The sequence below is a fragment of the Protomyctophum bolini genome (genome assembly GCF_963924005.1).
Source record: "Protomyctophum bolini genome assembly, chromosome: 11".
NCBI lineage: Eukaryota > Metazoa > Chordata > Actinopteri > Myctophiformes > Myctophidae > Protomyctophum > Protomyctophum bolini.
This window is the reverse complement of record NC_137872.1, coordinates 40,295,628-40,316,532: the sequence shown is the minus strand read 5'-3', so window position 1 is coordinate 40,316,532 and position 20,905 is coordinate 40,295,628. Positions and strand designations below refer to the sequence as shown.

The following is a 20,905-nucleotide window of genomic DNA, read 5'->3' as shown; positions in this document are numbered from 1 at the left end:
GTCGAGTCACCACCAGTTGAGCTTACGTCAACGAGGAATCTCAGGAACGCAATGTGTTGACAGCTGGGCGTGACGTATATTAGCAGTGACATTGCTTTCATGTGTAGTTTCAAGGCTTTTGCGGCCAAATTTATTCCATTTTCTCCAGAAACTGGCTGTATCAAATATTAATGGACATCATTAACGACACACAGCCACCCCCCTGACAGAAAGGCCGGGATGATCGGTTTATTTTTCAAACACAGTTCTTATATGAAGCGACCTAAAATGGGGATTTAAATGCAACTAAAAAAAGACATGAACCCGTGTACTGGCGCCCTCTACAGAAAGTGACGGCAGACTTCGGTGCTCTATGTACTCAAACTTTTAGAACAAGTCATTTTTTATTATTATTATTTTTGAAGATATTTTTTTGCGGCTTACGCCTTTTATTGGTTTTTGAAGGGACAGACAGGAAACGGGAGAGAGATGGGGGGGGTGACATGCAGTAAAGGCCGTGTCGAGCTCGGGAGTCGAACCCGCGGCCACACTGCGACTGGATTACCAGTCGGGTGCCCAGACGGTTACGCCACCGTCTGGTCATTTTGGCCGTGCAAAACACCGCCACACACACACACAAAAACAAAGAAATTGCTGAAACGTTTGAGTAGCGCCGAGACAGCCAGACTTCACCTTGGTGTCGGAGCGGTACGTGAAATCCAGGACTTTCTCCCCGTTGGCCCAAACGTAGCGCGGCGCCGAGGGCAGGCCGAACACCCGCAGACCACCCAGAACCAGGCCGTCTAACGCCCCGCTCAGCCTGAGAGGCTCACTCACCACCTGGGACTGGAGAGAGAGAGAGAGAGAGAGAGAGAGAGAGAGAGAGAGAGAGACTCACTACCTGGGACTGGAGAGGAGGGCGAGAGGGGAGGTCACTGTTTGGATAACGAAAATCAACAGAGTGACATGGGTTGTGTATCGAATCTATCGATGATCCGTGTGACATATTGGTAACGCCAATGCAAGGCACGATATTGTTATGAATCTAAATCAATAATTCAGGTTCATGTTGTATGCAGCACATAATGTATCCGAACAAACTCTTCCCCGCTACCTTTTAATTAGGTTGTCGATTTATTTCTTGCACTGCACTGCACCTTTATTCACTGTATATTTAGTCATTTACTTGAGCTTACGTTCGATCCGTTCCAGTACAACCTGTACCTGTTCCAGTATAGAGCGTCGCAGTCCCGCCCCCTAGTGTCATGGTGACGCCAGGCCCAGGAAATGATTCCCAATGCATTTTTCCCCATAGACATTTAAAAAATTATTTATTTAAAGACGGTTACGCCACGGAAAAAGCCAACTCGAGTCTTGACAACTCATGACAACAAACACAATATTTTGGACCAAACAAATAATTACAAAGAAGAAAAACAACAAAAAAAGTGTTGTTACCTGCCGTTTTTTTCTTCTTTCTAATTCTTCGTTCTGCACAAAAACATTTGTTTGTTTTCTCACAACTCGAGTTGGCTTTTTACGAGGCTTAAAAGGTCTTTAAATAAATACTTTTTGCAAAGTCTATGAGGAAAATGTAACAGGGAATCATTTCCTGGGCCCTGGTAGGGGGCGGGACTGCGACAACTCTATACAACCAAATTATTGCCTGGTTCTTTAACAAACAAGATGCAAACACCACATTTAGCAGATGCTCTGGACTGGAGGACAACCTGGTGACACCGACTGCAGCGGACCTTTTTCATGAAAAACCCAATGTTTCTATATCAGTCGTTCTCAAACATTTTCATGTCAAGGACCCCCAGAATTATCTGTAATTGGCCGCCGACCCCATCTGAAAATATGTTTTTCCAGGGACCCCCCTCCAGATCGAAGCAAAGATTTCAGTAAAAAACGTTCGCTCTGAAAGAATATATATTCAAAGATTTGCGCCACATTTTCACGTTTTTTCAAAAATTGCAGACCTACAAGTTCATAGTGCGGCACTCTGTGCCGCGCTATGAGCTTGTAGATCTGCTATTTTTCAATAGCTAAAGTGTAACATAATCCTTGAAACTCCAAGAGGGGTTCCTGCCCAGAATGAGTTAAGTTGGGCTTGATTTCACCAGAGCCATAGAGTATAGACAGAGTTACGCAAACTCCGTTCACTTCATGGGGCTTTAGTCCTACATATACTTCTATTGGTTTGTCCCTGGTTTTCTGCCCCCTCAATGTCACAACTCTTCTATTAGACAGCTCTGTAGAGTTTCACGGATTTCACGGAGGGCCCTCTGAATTTCAGAACGACCGGAGTCTTCTTCGACTCCTCGAAAGCACCCGTTTCTATAAAGACGCCGTTTTGTTTCACCACTGACCTGTCCCGCGACGAAGAGGAGGTAGCAGTAGCGTCCCGTCTGGAAGGTGTCCAGACTGTCCCCGTCGTCCCAGAACAGGTCCCCCCGGGCCCAGCCTCCTGCAGACAGCGCCACCGTCAGGAAGAAAGGGTTCCCGCGCGAGGCTGTGGTCGTCAAGGCTGGCTCCTATACACATTAAAATGTCAACATAATTAAACAAAAAGAAAAAAGAAAACTCAACTTCTGGTTTCATGTTGACAGACATGTAACAGGCCCTTTACTGGTCCAAAACAGTTACTTTGCAGGATTCAAATTTTAAATTAAAAAAAATAGCAAAAGCTGGACCTTGTGGATCCGCTATACTTTTGTGTGACACTGTAGTATTATTGCATTAATTATGGAGATATTAAAGGACCACTTCACCACTTTTCAACCTATCTTCATATAATAGGTCCTCACTAATAATCATGATAAAATGGCACGATTCTTTTCTACACAGTCTGTGTCTCATATAGGAGGGCTGTGGGCAGTTTAGAAACCTTCCAGTGACATCATCATCAGGCAGACTTTTTTTTAAACAAGAACATTTTTACAAAAATGTTTGGATTTTCATTATCGTGAGAACGATGGCTTCCATTTTCGCATTGCAACTTTTCAGGACTAGAAAGCCTGCAGTTTCTATTAGCTTGTATTCCCCATCGATGATGTCACTGGAAGACGGTTTCTGAACTGCCCACAGCCCTCCTATGAGACACAGACCGAGTAGAAAAATTATTGCGCCATTTTTTCATGATTATTAGTGAGGACCTATTATATGAAGATAGGTTGAAAAGTGGTGAAGTGGTCCTTTAAGAGGTTTCTGCCCGACAGCAACGATATCAAATGGGGATCATCCCTCGCTCAGCGATGGAGCATACAGGCTGGGGCGTCCAGGTACATATGACCTGCTCTGGGACAATGTGTCTCTCACATGGTACATATTGAACCCACCTGCTGTGGGATGATGTGTCTCTCACATGGTACATAATGAACCCACCTGCTCTGGGATGATGTGTCCTTCTCTCACATGGACATTGATGGTGTCGAGAGGGGCGGACAGGAGGAGGTACTGCCCCCTGCTGTAGAACGGCTGACCCTGCAGGACAGTAGGAGTATTATGGGAGGGTGGGGCGATACGGAAAAATGTAATACCACGATTATTTTTTTCAAGCAGCATCACGATCCACAATGTTATCACGATTCCTTTTCATGTTGGTTTTCATGGTTATTTTTCCAAGATACTTAAAGGGATAGATGAAATACCTGCCATTAATATAGTGGTTGCAACTGTATCCATTGATTAGTGGAACTTTTGTTCATTTTTGACCCCTCTATCACATTATGCTTATGCTTTTTGTGTCCATATTACTACGCCCCAAAAAATAGTTCCATGTGATAGAGGGGTCAAAGTTGAACGAAAGTTGCGGTAATATTTTTGAAATAGGTCAACAATACAAATGACGTTAGTTTTGTGAATTAATTTACTTTTACTGCGTGGCCCCAGTGGCCCCCCCCACAAAATGACCGGAACTACTTAATATTGACCAAAACCAGAGCAGAACAAGGGGAATTAATTAATACAGTTGCAACCACTACATTAATGGCAAGTATTTCATACAGCTTAAGTTAAAATCGGAACTATCACTTTAACACTTCGGATGCCCAAATTGATCGGGTGATCAAATTAAAGCCGCGGGGTGCTAAGGACGTGTGGGCACGTCTTGAGGTATTTTTTGATCGATATAATGCTAAAATAAGTGCTAAAAAATGTTTTGGGGGGGAGAAACGGCCGTTGCCTTGCTCCGTCCCGCCCCCCGCACCTGTTTGGCTGCCCTTTGTCCACAGCCCCTCCCATTTTCTCAGAATCTACGCTGCCTCCAGCGTAGATTGATCATAACAGCAATGTTGTCATGTCCTCATTTCTGACTTCATGATGCATCAGGGTTACAATATGAATGCTTCTAAAGAGAGATCAAACTTACTAAATGTAATATTTCACCTCCCGGCTTTGGGAGGAATACTTAGAAAGGCGGAGGTTTTCAGAGTGACCACTGGCGTATACATCGTGCAGACTGCACCAAGTGCCAGGGGGCAGGTAGTAGGTACGGTGTATACTTACATCGTGCAGACTGTACCAAGTGCCAGGGGGCAGGTAGGCAGCCAGCTCCACACTGCCCTGGTCTAAGACGGGGCTGATAAGGAGGGATTTCCCCCACATGAACTGGCGCTCTATGGTCTCACAGTTGGGGTCGGTGGGAAACCTGAGGAGGAAGACATGCATGTGATGTTCTGTTGTTTAAGGTCGGGAAACAATGTATTATGTTTTCCTACAATATTATAATGACAATAAGTACTATGCTAAAGCAGTGGTTTTCAACCTTTTTTTATATCAAGGGTCCATTATTTATTCAGCATTTGAGCCACGGACCACCATTTGATGAGGTTTTGCCAAGCACACCCGTAGCTAAAGAATATTTTGTAATTGTTGGATAAGATTTTTGCACAATTCCATTCCGTATGCATGTAGTACCATATAGGATAGACAGCAGGCAAAGGTATTTTACATGCTCTAATTGTGTAGACCTGAAAATTAAATAGCCTACAGGTGTTTAACCCCTTTTGGTGTTTTAAACATTGTTATAATTTAGCTTGAAAAATCATGAACATGTGGTGCAAAGCTTTGAATATATACTCTTTCAGAGCGAACGTTTTTAACTCAAATCTTTGCTTCTGGGAGGTGGTCCCTGAAACAACACATTTTCAGATGGGGGTCAGCGGCCAATTTAATATATTTTTGGGGGTCCTTGAGATGAAATATTGAGAACCACTGATATAGAAACATGAGGTTTTTCAGGAAAAAAAAGACATTAAAAAAAATAATAATAATCGACGTCAGGCCTAAATGATTTAACAGTGATTTAACTCTTGAGAGCATTAAAAGAGTCCACTTGGTTTCATTGTACACATAGCAGAGCAGACCCACTCCATGAAGAGAGGCCGGGCCACGGTCTCAGCTGCAGTGTGAGCGTGGTGGAACAGAGTGTAGAGCAGAGGAAGGAGGGAGTAGCGGAGGTTCAGCGCGCTCCTCATGGCCTCCTGAGCCCGCTGCCCAAACACATACGGCTCCTGAGGCTGGGAGGGACGCACGCACGCACACACACACACATGCACACACGCACACACACATGCACACACACACACACACTTTAGGACGCCATTGAAGATAGCCAAAAGACGGTTAAATAATTAAATAGTCAACAAAACAGCTGAAAGTAGCAGATGTGAGTTTATAGATTAGCTAGTGTTCGGTGCGTGACATCGCACAGACCTATGTGTAAAGTAATCTCCCAACACAAATCCCTATTTGAATATCAAATCATTAACCCCAACACCAAACATGAATATTTTCATAATTGTAAATCTAACTATATGTTTTAACCATAAACCATATTAGAGACGGAAACCAAAGGAAAGTATGCATATCTCTAAAAAAAAAAAAAAACGTTCAGGTGCTGAACTAAAGGATACGTACAGGAGAAGGAGAAGGAGTCTGCACACTGTTTCGTAGCTACTGTACCACCACAGGATATTTATTTATAAATAAATAAATATCATGTGGGAGCTACGAAACAGTGTGTGGACTACTTCTCCTTCTCCTTCAGACCAGATTAAAAAAAATGTCTTCTACATCCTGACAGTTTTCTGAAAAAGCTATGTTTCAGTTGATTTTTCAAAAATAGCAGACCTACAAGCTCGTAGCGTGCCACTCGGTGGCGCGCTATGATCTTGTAGATCTGCTATTTTTCAATAGCTAAAGCATAACATAATGCTAACACCAAAAGGGTTAACCATAAAACAACCATTTATCTAGTGAGGACCAGGAAAACGCGCGCGCAGTCGCGCTCACACACACACAGACAGACAGACAGACAGACAGACAGACTAGGGTGTCTCACGGCGTTGGGCCTGTCGTTGTGGTTCCTCATGAAGGGATAGAAGGCTCCCAGCTGCATCCAGCGGACACACAGCTCCTCCGTGGCGTCTCCCTCGAAGCCGCACACGTCCGCCCCCACCAGAGGCACCCCGAACAGGCCGAAGCGCAGGACGGCTGCATGGGGGGGAACATCAAAGGAACATCAAAGGAACATCAAACTAGAGCTTAAACCCATTTAGACCTGACGCTCTGAAAGAATATTGATTTGTTTTGGGCCGCATTTTTCAAAAATAGCAGACCTATACAAGTTCAGTCGCGCGCTATGAGCTTGTAGATCTATAGCTAAAGTATAACATAATGCTTAATTAAAACACCAATAGGGGTTCCCGCCCAAAATGGGTTAAACCTATTTAGATCTGACGTCGACATTAAAAAAACAGTTTTCTGAAATACAGTTTTCTGAAATACCTCATGTTTCTATATCAGTGGTGCTCAATATATCATGTCACCCAAGGACCCCAACAATTATATTTAATTGACTGCCAAGCTTGGAGTTAAAACTGTTCACTGTGAAGGCATATATTCGGTGCCACGCTATGAGCTTGTAGATCTGCTATTTTTCAATAGCTAAAGTATAACACAATGCTTTAAAACACCAAAAGGGGTTCCCGCCCTGAATGGGTTGAACCCATCTCTTCCATTCCTTCTGAATAGCAACACTGTGGTGTCTCAAAATGCTTAATTTCAAGTACCCCCCAGTTTTGGTATGCACCAAAAAATATCGGTGTTTAGTTCAAAGTAGGATTTAGACTTTTAAGGCAAGGTTTTCCCCAAGTAGAAATAAACATTATTCTACATTTCTGAAGAAATTGAAATTAATTAAAACCGATAGTTAGTTAGATAGACTTTTATTTTCCCTAGTTCCTAATTATCAATAATTAGGAACTGCTGGGGTACTGCATTAAAAGACAGATTAGAAGGCCCTGAATTTCGATTCAATCAATAATGACGGGCGTTTGTTCCTCCTCACCAGGGATGGAGTGGCGCAGCTGCTCCCAGTCGCTGCGGACGTCTCCCGTCCACACGCCGGAGAAGCGCCCGATGCCCGGGAAGGACGAGCGGGACAGCACGAAGGGACGCTTCCCACAAACCTTCACCAGAGCACTGAGGAATGGAGGCATACGCACAGTCATGTACATTATATACTGTACATATACCTTCGCTAGAGACCTGAGGATGTAGACACACAGTCATGTCTCTTCACACTTTTGGGGCAGCGGTGGCGGAACGGTTTGCGGAGCGGTCTTGATATCGGAAGGTCGCTATAGTTTGTATCCCCGGACCGGCACGTTAAAATTACCACCACTGAAGTGCCCTTGAGCAAGGCATTGAACCCCTACCATGAAATGTTCTATGAGCAGGGCCTGGCTGTAAACAAGTTCTTGAGCTTAGTCCAGTTACCCTGCAGGGTAAACATAGTACCTTTCCTTTCCTTACACACAACTGTTGCTCCTCCTCTCCATCTAACCTCATAGTCAAATTTGCAGATGACACAACAGTACTTCAACCTGACGCTGCCAGATCCAGGAAGCTTGCTACACAAATTTGTTTCACAGCTTATTGGGATCTGGGATCTCGGGAGCAAATTCGATGACGGGGCTGTTCCTTTTTTTCAAGATACTTGGTAGATGATTGGATGGGACCGTCTGTCTATCACCGTGTGGCCGTGCAAACACAACCAATCATATTGACGTGTCTATATATAGCGTCACATCCGGTTTCGCACATATCCCGCCCTTAGCTCACGCTGATTGGTTCGAACCGGAGCTGTTCGGTGTTAGCTCAATCCCCTGAGCGATCTCAGATGCATGCCGTGTTGGGGAACATGGTTACCCAATACCGCCCCCATCTGGCAGAGTCAGGTTAACAGTACTTGGCCCCGATGTTCAATCAGTGAGGTCGTGCCTGACCTGTGGGTGGCGCTAGCCTCCGTCAGCCCATAGAGGTTGTGGAGGTTGTTGTAGTGAGTGTGTCTGACCTGTGGGTGGCGCTAGCCTCCGTCAGCCCATAGACTAGAGGTTGTGGAGGTTGTAGTGAGTGTGTCTGACCTGTGGGTGGCGCTAGCCTCCGTCAGCCCATAGAGGTTGTGGAGGTTGTTGTAGTGAGTGTGTCTGACCTGTGGGTGGCGCTAGCCTCCGTCAGCCCATAGAGGTTGTGGAGGTTGTAGTGAGTGTGTCTGACCTGTGGGTGGCGCTAGCCTCCGTCAGCCCATAGAGGTTGTGGAGGTTGTTGTAGTGAGTGTGTCTGACCTGTGGGTGGCGCTAGCCTCCGTCAGCCCATAGAGGTTGTGGAGGTTGTAGTGAGTGGACAGCTGTTGCTGGGCAGACATGCAGAGTGTGCCAGAGTTCAACCGCCCTCCGACCACTCCTGTTTGTGAAACCACACACGCACACACTATAAAATATAGTAGCTATACTAAATATTAAATAACAGAAAGAATTACACAGTATGAGATTAAAGTAGTACTTGTGTAAATACTATAATGGAGTCAGCACACACACACACACACACACACACACACACACACACACACACACACACACACACACACACACACACACACACACACACCTGGCGTGTAGGGAGGGTTCTCCAGGTCGGTGTCAGGACAGCCATCCACCGAACCCTGGACAAAACTGGCTGGCTCGTTCATATCCTGGAAGGAGAGAGAGAAGGACTCGTTCATATCCTGGAAGGAGAGAGAGAAGGACTCGTTCATATCCTGGAAGGAGAGAGAGAAGGACTCGTTCATATCCTGGAAGGAGATAGAGAAGGACTCGTTCATATCCTGGAAGGAGAGAGAGAAGGACTCGTTCATATCCTGGAAGGAGATAGAGAAGGACTCGTTCATATCCTGGAAGGAGATAGAGAAGGACTCGTTCATATCCTGGAAGGAGAGAGAGAAGGACTCGTTCATATCCTGGAAGGAGAGAGAGAATGACTCGTTCATATCCTGGAAGGAGAGAGAGAATGACTCGTTCATATCCTGGAAGGAGAGAGAGAAGGACTCGTTCATATCCTGGAAGGAGAGAGAGAATGACTCGTTCATATCCTGGAAGGAGAGAGAGAAGGACTCGTTCATATCCTGGAAGGAGAGAGAGAATGACTCGTTCATATCCTGGAAGGAGATAGAGAAGGACTCGTTCATATCCTGGAAGGAGAGAGAGAATGACTCGTTCATATCCTGGAAGGAGATAGAGAAGGACTCGTTCATATCCTGGAAGGAGAGAGAGAAGGACTCGTTCATATCCTGGAAGGAGAGAGAGAAGGACTCGTTCATATCCTGGAAGGAGAGAGGACTCGTTCATATCCTGGAAGGAGAGAGAGGACTCGTTCATATCAAAACATGTATGAAGCACATACAATACTACCATAAGACATATGGCAGTGAGATCACAGATGCAACAAACCTGTTATCACCACTGATAAGTGTGAGGCTGAGTGTAGGCCTACTGTAGTGTGTGCACTAGTCTGTTTACAGAAAACTAAAATAGAAAGTGTTAGAATAATGAAACTATAAATAAAAACTCAAATGAACAATGCAAAACTAACTTGATTTAATTGAATGGTAAAGTCACATCCTTTAGTTTTCCTACCATCATATCCGAAGTCATGGCTTCTTTAATCCCACCCTTTTCAGCTTCTATAAATATCAAACCTTTCCAAATAATACCTTTGGAATAAAATAAAACTAGAAAAGTGTCTCCCTCAGAGGAGCTCTGGTCTCCGCTAGGCTGGGTTGCCTGTAACCAGGGTACGCTAACTAGTCAATTAGAATGCAGTCTGACAAACACGTCTTGATCACATGACCACATAGGTGTATACTAATGTGGGTGAGGTTTGAACAAAAATGGTGGTAGTAACAAAAAGTGTGTTGTGCAAAAATCTGCCTCCCGGTGGCAGGCTCATGTGAACACTTTGGGATGGAGGTTCTTCCTTGGCTTCCCGGGTGCAGTACTTAGTTTAGACAGTACTTAGTTTAGACTAGTCATTTGGTTAGACCAGTCATTAGTCCTACAACTACAACCTATATCAAACCCTCACCATAACCCTAACCTCCCACGGGGCAGCACACCTAAACCTAACCTTAACCCATGTCTAACCAATGACTAGTCTAAACTAAGTATGCACCCCGGCCTCCCGGGAGTGTGAATACGAACAGGAGCGAAAGCCTTATTATAATAGTTCCCATGGCCTGCATATCTCATTTCCAAGAAGTAATTCTGCAATTCAGCGTGCTTCCTCTTTCACTTCTCTCACCCCAGTGAAGTGGTCACCCCATGTGATTTCTGACGTGACAGCTGAGAGGCCAGCTGTGGTCAAATGGACCTCCCTGAAATGACCCTTCATTCCTATGTTGAGTAAACCACTGAAAGGACGATTGTGGTATGTACTGTAGATCAGGTAGGATTCAATATTCCAATTCCTTATAGTGTTCTAGTTCCAATGTTGTCTGCTCATTTATTTGCGTCATCACCACCGACTGCATTTGTTTACTCTGCGCCCTATATGGGTTCTGTTCTCTATCCTGATTGGATAAAATTGGTAACCTGACCTGAAAATGCATTTTCTGTTTAATAAGGAGCTATAGCGAGACAGGGAGAGGGAGCAATGAGTACCATCAGAATATAGAGCCATTTAACAACCCTATTTTAACCAAAGACTTACCCTAAATTAGTTGGTATATATCACACTTTTACATTTTAAAAAGGCAGATGTACAAGCTCAGTGATGCGCTGCGTGCAAGCTTGTATATAGCTTGTATATCTGCCATTCTAAAATTCCAGTTGTAATGGGTTAATGGGCTAAACCAGTCAAATTCTCGATATTTCACAAATAAAAGCACCAGCCTGTATGAATTAACCCATTCCCATTTTGGTGTTTTACCCACTCAGAACGGGAACCCATATTTGGGTTCTGTACAGTATGTACAGTATTCAAAAATGTAAACATTTTGATTCTGCTATATATTTGAAGTTTTTCAGAAACCTTAGGGCAGGATTTAGAGGCCTCAGGCCTAAATGGGTTTGCCCACCACATTAATTCGGTCCCACTACCTTTAAGGAGCTTAAGACTTGCAGTGAGAATATTTGTCAATACAGGTTTTATTTTAGTCCACAATATCTCTCCCATTTCTCTTTTTTTTTAAAGATACATGTATTTATTGTGTATGCAATATATTTTAATTGATTGATTCTAATATATATGACCATCCCAAGGACTCAAATTCAAAAATAGTACACTAGCTAAGAGCGGGTCTGTTTGTTTTTCTTTTTTTCCCCTACCCAACCCCAGAGAGAGAGAGAGAGAGAGAGAGAGAGAGAGAGAGAGAGAGAGAGAGAGAGAGAGAGAGAAAGAGGGGTGTGCAAAATCTTTGTGTGATGGGGACTGTTTTTACTTTATCAGAGAATACACATCAACATGAATCAAACATAATAATTTAGAAAAGATATATAAACAAACAAAAGGCTATCTATGGATTCTATGCGATCTATGAAAACTTTCATTCTGCAACATCATTTTATAAAGAGACATGAAGCAGCTGGACTGCTTCCTGTCTCTCTCTCTCTCTCAGCTAAGATGTCCTTGGTCTGAAAAATGTTGAAGACCCCTGGTGTAGTAGAGTAGTGGTTCCCAAAGTGGAGTCCGGGGACCCCCAGGGGTACTTGAGGGAGTTCCAGGGGGTCCCCCCACAGCTAAATGATAGTTAGGAACCAAATGGATCCTTATGGGTCTGTAATTTTACAATATACATTGGGGGTCCCAGAGACAGAAATGCCATTAAACGGGGGGTCCGTAATGCACGTCAAACTGGGGGTCCTTGAAATTAAAATGGTGGAGAATCACTGCTGGAGCCGTACAAATCTTCTCTTATGGGGGTCCCTGGCATATCTTTTCAAATGGGGGTCCGCGGGGTTAAAGGAGAATTCCATGCTAGAATGCTTTCTTATCTTTCTCACCTTTCTTTGTAGTAGTTACGTCCCCACCAAAGAGGTCCAGGTGTTTTTTTGTGCAAAAACTCCTGATTGGCTATTTTCCCTACCATAAGCCCTCAATGAATTACATTGCATTGAATGGGAATTGAATGGGGCTATGGGGTGTTATGCTAATTTGCTTATTTCCATCGAAAGAAGTAGTAAAGTGTGCCGCTTGGGATATTATTTACATTATGAAGAGAGGATATATACAAAAAATATATAATTTTGAGTGATGGAAATAAGCGAATTAGCACAACAACACCCCATAGCCCCATTCAATTCCCATTCAATTCATTTAGGGCTTATGGTAGGGAAAATAGCCAATAAGGAGCTTTTGCACAAAATAACACCTGGACCTCTTTGGTGGGGACGTAACAACTACAAAGAAAGGTAAGAAAGCCTTTTAGTATGGAATTCTCCTTTAATTAGTGTCAATGTGGGGGTCCTTGACGTGGAAAAGTTTGGGAACCACTGTAGTAGAGCACAAACAGTATGAACCGAACTGACTTGTCATACTGATATAAGATATAATTTGATAAGAATGATGAAACATGAAGTTGATGACTGTCAGGGAAGTGAAACAGGCTAAATGGGGATGTTGTCCACAACCTTTTGTATTTCTGTGTACAGCTTCACTTTTACATACTTTATTGTCCCAGCAGGATGATGACATGGGACAAGTCTGTCCACACATAAGTCTATAGTCTATAGGGTACTGCAATTTTGCTGTAAATATTATTAGAATGTATAATTATTTTTGTATTTGATTGGGTGGTTTTTTTTTAACTATAGTGTCACTTTCTTTTTTTAGAAAAGTCTCCTGTGGACAAGTGGTGAAAACTAGCACATGTGCTAACACACTGTAAACGATGCATCTACAATTTGTGCAACTGTGCAATGAGCAATGTAATTGTTATGTCCATATCAAATATATAAACAAACAAACAGGGATAACGCAGGGGTATGTGGGTCGCCAAATTATTTGTGGGGGGGGTCCCTAAATTATATAAAAAAAGAAAGACAAAAAAAGTTGTTTCTTTTAATGGCTGGAATATGGAAATGAAGAGTTTACATACCTGTAGTACACATAGTACATGCATGAACTTTTCTTAATGATTATATCTGGTTTCAGTATTCATATATATTTTCTCTATTATAAGGTTATTTTTGCAGTCAGTTTGTGTTGGGGGTGGGGAGGGGTATACATGAGCCATGTATACTGAACATCTATGTAGAGTTAAAGGACCACTTCACCTCTTTTCAACCGACCTTCATATAATTGGTCCTCACTAACTAAAAGTTCATGATACAATGTGTCCTACTCTGTCTGTGTCTCATGGGAGGGCTGGGGGCAATTCAGAAACCCGCCATCATCGATGGGGAACAAGTTAATAGAAACTGCAAGCTTTCTGTTCCTGAAAAGTTGCGATGCGAAAATGGAACTGTGGAAGCGTTCTCACGGTAATTGTTACAAAGTCCAAGAGACATGACAGGCACGCTCCCAAAGCGCGTGCATGAGCGCGCCCCGCAGGCAGGTATAGCGAGAGCGCGCCCACCTTTAAATTAGTAGTCTAACAAAGTGACGCCAAGAGACTGTTTTCTCCCGTCGGAGTTTATCTTCTCACAAATTCACCACGGACATTCCTGTTCATACTTATATTTATTTCCTTTACCTGTGTGCGTCTTTGAACAGTGGTGAGTTGTGCTACATGTTTCTGTGATGTTTGACTTATTCCCGAGTGCTACTTTCTTTCTGTCATTTTATTATATGACGATGGTCAGTGTGCTCATGTGCTGATCTGCAATATGGACATATAGCTATTTAGGCTGTCTTCTGTTATTTTCTGACATTGTAGCCTAGTTTACCTGCCTGGATTATTCAATAGCATTACCTTGGTTGTGTATTGTTTACAGTTTGTTTGGAATGTATGTTTACTGTCTATATATATATATCCCCCTCTTTACGTTTGCGGGTGCTCTGCATCCGCAATTTAATCATTGCCAATAATTGCCAACAGCTGCTACAGTGGCCGCCTCGCGGGCGCTTTAGTTTAGTAACTTAAACGTAACCATGGTTAATTTAGTGACGTCAGTGGCTTGGAATGAAACTCCTGTGTATTGAACATTATTAATTATTAATGCATCTGTATGCCGTCCATGCTACCACCTTAACCCCCATTAAAACCATTGGACTCTGTATCTTGCCTCATCATCCAGTGTTCTGACCGACACTCCAGAGCGAGTACAAACTGTTTCCCCAGCACCTATCCTTTACCCTATATACCTTTATTTCAGTAATATAAATCTAAATATATATTTGTAAAATAAATACAGTTTCTGAACTGCCCACAGACAACAATAAATGTTTTTTTTTCATGAACCATATAGTGAGGACCAATTATATGAAGATAAGTGGTGAAGTGGTCCTTTAAAGATCAAATAAAAGGCTACATGTGCAGTGTAACCGTTTTTCTGTTGTGTCCCCTTTAGATCATCAATGCTGAACAGTGTTGTCACCAACCAGTGTCCACAGCAGAGTCACTCCACCAAAAGTACCCGACAGTTGACCCAGTTGAACACAGCCATGAAGCTACAGACAGGAAGCTGCCATTGTTTCTCCTTCTTATTTCTGTTGTTCACGCTTCATCTTAGTCCCACACTGGCTTACTTCCTGAAACACTGCACTATCCATTACTCTGAAAATGTCACTGAGGGTGTTTCAGTGGACTGTTCCGAGAGTGGTCTGTATAGGATACCAGATGACATTCCTGGATATGTTAAGGAGTTAAAACTGGAGTGGAATAGAATCCCAAAGATAAGCAGTGCAGATATTTTGCATCTATCAAATCTAACGGTGTTGGACCTGAGTATCAATTTAATAACTCATGTAGATGACAGGGCTTTTGTCCCTTTGGTGCAACTTAAAGTGCTCCGTATGGACAATAACCTACTAACAACACTGACAGACAATATGTTTCAAGGACTGTCAAACCTCTCACTACTGAGTTTGGAACAAAACTATATCCAATTTGTCGACTCTGCTGCGTTCAAGTTACTCCCCAATTTGCAGACACTAAGCATGACACCCAATCAAATGATGGATATCATCACCATCTTACAACAACTACCACGCTTGCACGTGTTGAAAATATCAAGTGATGAGTTAGAGTCTTTCCAGTCAAAATATCTGCCATTCAACATGACCTCTGAGCTCAGGGAGTTGATAGTTGATTATGCACCGTCAATGAAAAAGTTTAGCATTACAACAGCTGTATTTCCACATCTCGAGACAATCGACCTGGCCGGTGGCACTGCCGATGGATTGGAGTGGGACATACCAGACAAGTATTTTCTCAGGAATATAACTAAGGTGTCTTTTAATGGTGGATTTTCGTTTAACTCCATCAGAAAGGCTCTACAGAGCCTTGATTCACTAGCATACCTACAACTGGATATCATGGATATATGGATCCAAAGAGGGCTCTTAAATATTGCCTGCAAAATACCCACTCTGAGGACACTCAACGTATATAACAGCATGGAAAACCAAACTGAAAAACTGTCACCTTGTACTCAGCTAATTAACCTGGATCTATCGGATAATGACCTGACTGAACTGTCAAAGGGTTCAATAACACAAATGAAACAACTCAGTCACCTGAACCTCAAATTCAACATGCTTTCCAAAGTGCCAGACGATGTTAAACATCTCCCCATGCTACAAATCCTAGACCTGCGTCACAATCATATTAATGATTTAAGCTGCTCGGACTTCTTAAATGTAACCAGACTCACACACCTTCATCTAGATAACAATGACATCTCTGAACTCAAACGGTGCTTATTTCAACATCTTAATGAGCTAAAGGCTCTGACTTTGCATGACAATTCCATTTGGACGATTGGTGACGCGTTCAAGATTGGTCTGCGGAAACTAGAATTACTGGATTTAAATAAGAATGTTGTCTCAAGGCTCAGCCAGGGGGATTTTATAAGTCTGAAATCGCTCAAACAATTAGACTTGGGATTAGGTCAAGTGCGTGAGTGGGATACCTATTGTGAAGGACTAGATGCACTTGAAACACTTGGTGTAATTTTTTATGTCTCCCCCTATATACTGTCACCGATACCTCCCCATGCTATACTGAACAGACTGAAGACATTTACCATAACATTTATTCCACAACGTAATAAACTACTCAAAATCGATGTCATATCAACCTTTTTATCGGCAATGAAAAAGTTGGAACATTTTACAGCCGAGAATGTCTTTTTTGATCTACCACACAGAGACACATTTAAATATGTACCACAGCTGAAGTCTCTTACTTTAAGGAGTTCTAATCTGCCACACCTGGACCCAGAGCTGTTTTACCCGATTCAAAATGTAGAGTCCGTCGATCTCTCCAACAATACATTGAGGTCCCTGGACTTCCTGGCACAAGCCAACCTGACACGAGTCTCTTGGCTGGACCTGAGCCAGAATGAGTTGGCAGTGATCAATGTCTCTGTGTTCAGTTTTCTCCCTGCTCTCCGGTATGTTAACATGGGTGAAAACCCTTTCGCTTGCGATTGCTCTAACTCCGACTTCCAGCAGTGGATGCTGAACAACAGCCAAACGCTGGTAGCTGGTGCTCACCGCTACACTTGTGGCTTTCCTCTGGCAAAAAAAGGAACCAGGTTTCTGGACTTTGACTACCACTCCTGTTTGGCGGACGCTAGCTTAATCTGCTTCGTTTCCTCCACCTGTGTGATTGTGCTGACTCTGCTCACATCCTTCACCTACCACTTCCTGCGGTTGCATCTTCTCTACGGCTACTACCTCTTCCTGGCCTACCTTTACGATGCCACGCGAAGAAAGAGGGGGTCTCCTCAGCGCTACGACGCCTTCATCTCCTACAACGTTCACGACGAGCTCTGGGTATACAGAGAGATGCTTCCAGTGCTGGAGGGAGAGCAGGGCTGGAGACTCTGTCTGCACCACCGAGACTTCCCACCAGGTACAAACTAGGGCATTCACTTCTAGTCATTTTTACTAGTTGCCTAGTTTACAGGTCGACTAGTTGTTTAACTATCTGTTATGTAAAAAAAGAAAAAAAACGTTTAAATTCTTTTTTTTTTTTAAACTGTGTACATTGGTGACTATAACTATAATCTACCTGATCTTGAGGCCTACAAAATCAGGGGAAAAAAATAAAAAAATAATTTGATTATTTTTCTTAACTAGTCAACTATAGTACCAACAAAGTCGACTAGTGGATTTACTAGTCGACTAGTAAACTAGTCGACCAGTTTCTTAATGCCCTAGCACAAATGTGTCTCTCACTTATACTGTATAAACAACATACGTCTCTTTCTATCACCAAATCACAACAAGATGTGTCAAGAGACTTTACATACAGAGCAGAAGCCCAGCATTGTCCCGCCACCCGGAGCTAGCATTTTGCGACGGCTTGCCTCAAATAGTTTTGAATCTCGTTTGCGATAATGTTTGTGTGGTTTGTTCCCAGGTAAACCCATCATAGAGAACATCACAGATGCCATCTATGGCAGCAGGAAGACCATCTGTGTGATCAGCCATCATTACCTGGAGAGTGAATGGTGCTCCAGAGAGATCCAGATGGCCAGGTGGGGGCTGTTCAGTCATTCATGTATTTAGTGGTTTTTTTGGGGCAGGAACCCCTTTTGGTGTTTTAGGCATTGTTATAATTTAGCTATTGAAAAGTAGCAGACCTACAAGCTCAAAAAGCGTGAAAATGTGCCTCAAATCTTTGAATATAATATTGTTACAGAGTGAACATTTCAACTTAAATCTTTGCTTCCTGGGGGGGTTCCTGGAATAACATATATTTTCATTTGGGGGCGGAGGAATATTACATATAATTGACATATACTTGACATGAAATATTGACCACCACTGTAATATTTCAGAAAACTGTCAGGATTTAGAAGACATTATTTTTACATTTTGACAGGCCTAAATCGGCTAGTCTGCCAAATTGAAATGGATGCATAATGAGTACTTTTTCTTTTGGTACTTTAAGCACATTTTGATACAAATACTTTTGTACACTTTGAATTGCGGGCTTTTACTCGTAACAGAGTACTTGATTGATTGATTTATTTGCAGTTTGCAGAATTACAGTATATTTCGAGTACCACTCAATACAACAACTGTTAACTGTGAGTGGACGACGCCATAAAGCATTACACTCGTTTACAATAGGGCCCGCCATTTTCAATTCATCCAAACAATTAGAGTCGACGTACGAATATACACAACTATACAGTCAAAACAGGAACTCATCATAGAGGTAAAAAGGGAAAAGGAAACACATACAGTGAGGGGAAAAAGGGGGTGGGTGGGGGATTCAGATTTCTATACATTACATACATTTTCCCCCACCACATACCAGTCTGGAGGGAACCATGTTGGCTTAAAGCTAAGAGGTGTTGAAGATAAACTGTGGCACTGTGGTACTTAATTATGGCTTTATTATTAATGTCCTCTCCTCTCCTGTGTGTTTAGCTACCGTCTGTTTGACGAGCAGAAGGACATATTGATCCTGGTGTTCCTGGAGGACATCCCGGCCCACCAGTTGTCTCCCTACTACCACATGAAGAAGCTGGTGAAGAGCCACACCTACCTGAGCTGGCCGCAGGCTGGACGGCACCCCGGGCTGTTCTGGCAGAACCTACGCAGAGCCATGGATGCAGACGCCGATCTGCGCTTGAGTATCTAAATCTATATGTATTAACCCATTTTGACCTGGGAACGATGTGTCATTCGTTCTCAAACATTTTCATGTCAAGGACCCCCCCAAAAAATATATGTCATTGGCCGCCGACCCCCACCAGCAAATATGTTGTTCCAGGGACCTTGCCAGAAGCAAAGATTTGAGTTAAAAACGTTAAAACGTTAAAAAGGATATATTCAAACATTTGGGCCACATTTTCACGATTAAAAGAAAGTATCAGACCTACGACCTATGGCACTCGTAGGTTTAAAGGAACATTCAGTGATTTGAGTGATTTAGAAAACCCCCCCGGTTGGATGAAGGATTATCGCCAAAACATAAATTCTACAATCCAGTATGACTCATTAAAGCACAATTAAACTTGTCTAGTGGTTTGGGTTGTGCAGTTGTCTTGCCATGGTTTCTACCGCATGGTAACAGGTTTCAAAGTGAAGATGTAAAACACAAAAAGAAGCTTATCCTTTTTGTGTGGCCTCTCCCGCAAACGTTGAAAGCCAATCAAATGAATGTTCAGCCCTTAATTAACCAGCAGTCCATTCCCACATAGTTGGCCTGCTGCCCTAAATGTCTTTTTGTAATTGTATTCATTGTATGTACAATGAAATTGTAAGAGCTATACATTCACGACTGTCTTTTTTATACAGGCCTAACTTTTGACCTTATATTATTCAATCACAAAGTTAATTCACCTGTTTCAGTCTGCATGTCGTCCTTGTTATATTTAGAAAGTTGTAACTGTGTGTCCGTGTCGGCACAAACAAGGGACTAAAATTAATGTCGCTCCTATGCCGCCAAAATGTGGAACGCCCTACCAACAGTCATTGAGACATGCAAATCCCTTGACTCCTTCAAAACCGCCCTCAAAGGGCACCTATGGACGGCTGCAATTAGAAACTGACCCCCGTAAAATCTGAATCCCCAGGCACCCACCCCTTTTTCCCCTCACTGTATATGTTTCTTTTCCCTCTTTACCTGATTTCTTGTTTTGACTATATAGTTGTGTATATATTCGTATGTTTTGATGAATTGAAAATGGTGTTCCCTATTGTAAACGAGTGTAATGCTTCATGGTGTCGTCCACTCACAGTTAACGGTTGTTGTATTGACTTGTACTTAATTGAAATGTACTGTAATTCTGCAAACTGTTAATAAATCAAATCAACCAATAAAAAATAAATGTATCTCACATGTGGACAGCTGGCCTCTAGACATTGGCTAATTGAATGGAATGCCACTGCCTCTCACCCGTTTATAAATAACCTGTAGCCTGTGTTTCTTTATGACCCGACGAAGATGTAATCTTACGTTGAAACCTTGTTTTCGTTCCATGCTTTGCATAAAAAGGTGAAAATAGTCCGAACTGCTCCAGTACCTTTTTGGAGGCCCAGAGATGCGGCGTGACGTCACAGTATATATACTCACAATCCACAGGCCGTCCACCGGGACTTTAGAGTGGAACAGAGCGATGCAGTCCTCCCACCACTGGGTGGCGTCTGGGTTGGTGAAGTCAGGGAAGGCCGTTGGGCCGGGCCACACCTGGACATAGTACAACATGGAACTCAACATTTTAAATCCTTTTTTTCCCTTTTATCTCACATCTATGGCTAAATACAGGCACACGTACAGGAGGAGTATACAATCCTTTGTACTCTTTGGTGTCCACATAGGCCTCGCTCACACCTAAGGGCCGATTCATACTCCTATTTTAGAGCCGAATAAAAGTCGGTTCGGCGCTGTAGAGCCTACAATTTGACGTCATTTGAGGTTCGGGGGGGGCGGGTACCGTCCTAAAGTCGGCTCTTCGGT

General features: G+C 43.0%; 1 protein-coding gene across 1 annotated transcript in view; it reads right to left on the bottom strand.

Annotated features, from left to right (window-relative positions):
• LOC308323490 (lysosomal alpha-glucosidase-like) overlaps positions 1-20,905 on the bottom strand; it is a gene marked incomplete at both ends in the record, with an annotated part of 33,386 nt that overhangs the window by 460 nt on the left and 12,021 nt on the right. The window contains 10 exons of the mRNA XM_080775218.1: positions 673-825; positions 2,352-2,516; positions 3,367-3,465; positions 4,489-4,630; positions 5,353-5,501; positions 6,326-6,477; positions 7,334-7,467; positions 8,613-8,730; positions 8,935-9,019; positions 20,522-20,635. Of these exons, the coding sequence (XP_080631344.1) occupies positions 673-825; positions 2,352-2,516; positions 3,367-3,465; positions 4,489-4,630; positions 5,353-5,501; positions 6,326-6,477; positions 7,334-7,467; positions 8,613-8,730; positions 8,935-9,019; positions 20,522-20,635 (1,311 nt within the window). The remainder of the gene's footprint in view (positions 1-672; positions 826-2,351; positions 2,517-3,366; positions 3,466-4,488; positions 4,631-5,352; positions 5,502-6,325; positions 6,478-7,333; positions 7,468-8,612; positions 8,731-8,934; positions 9,020-20,521; positions 20,636-20,905) is intronic.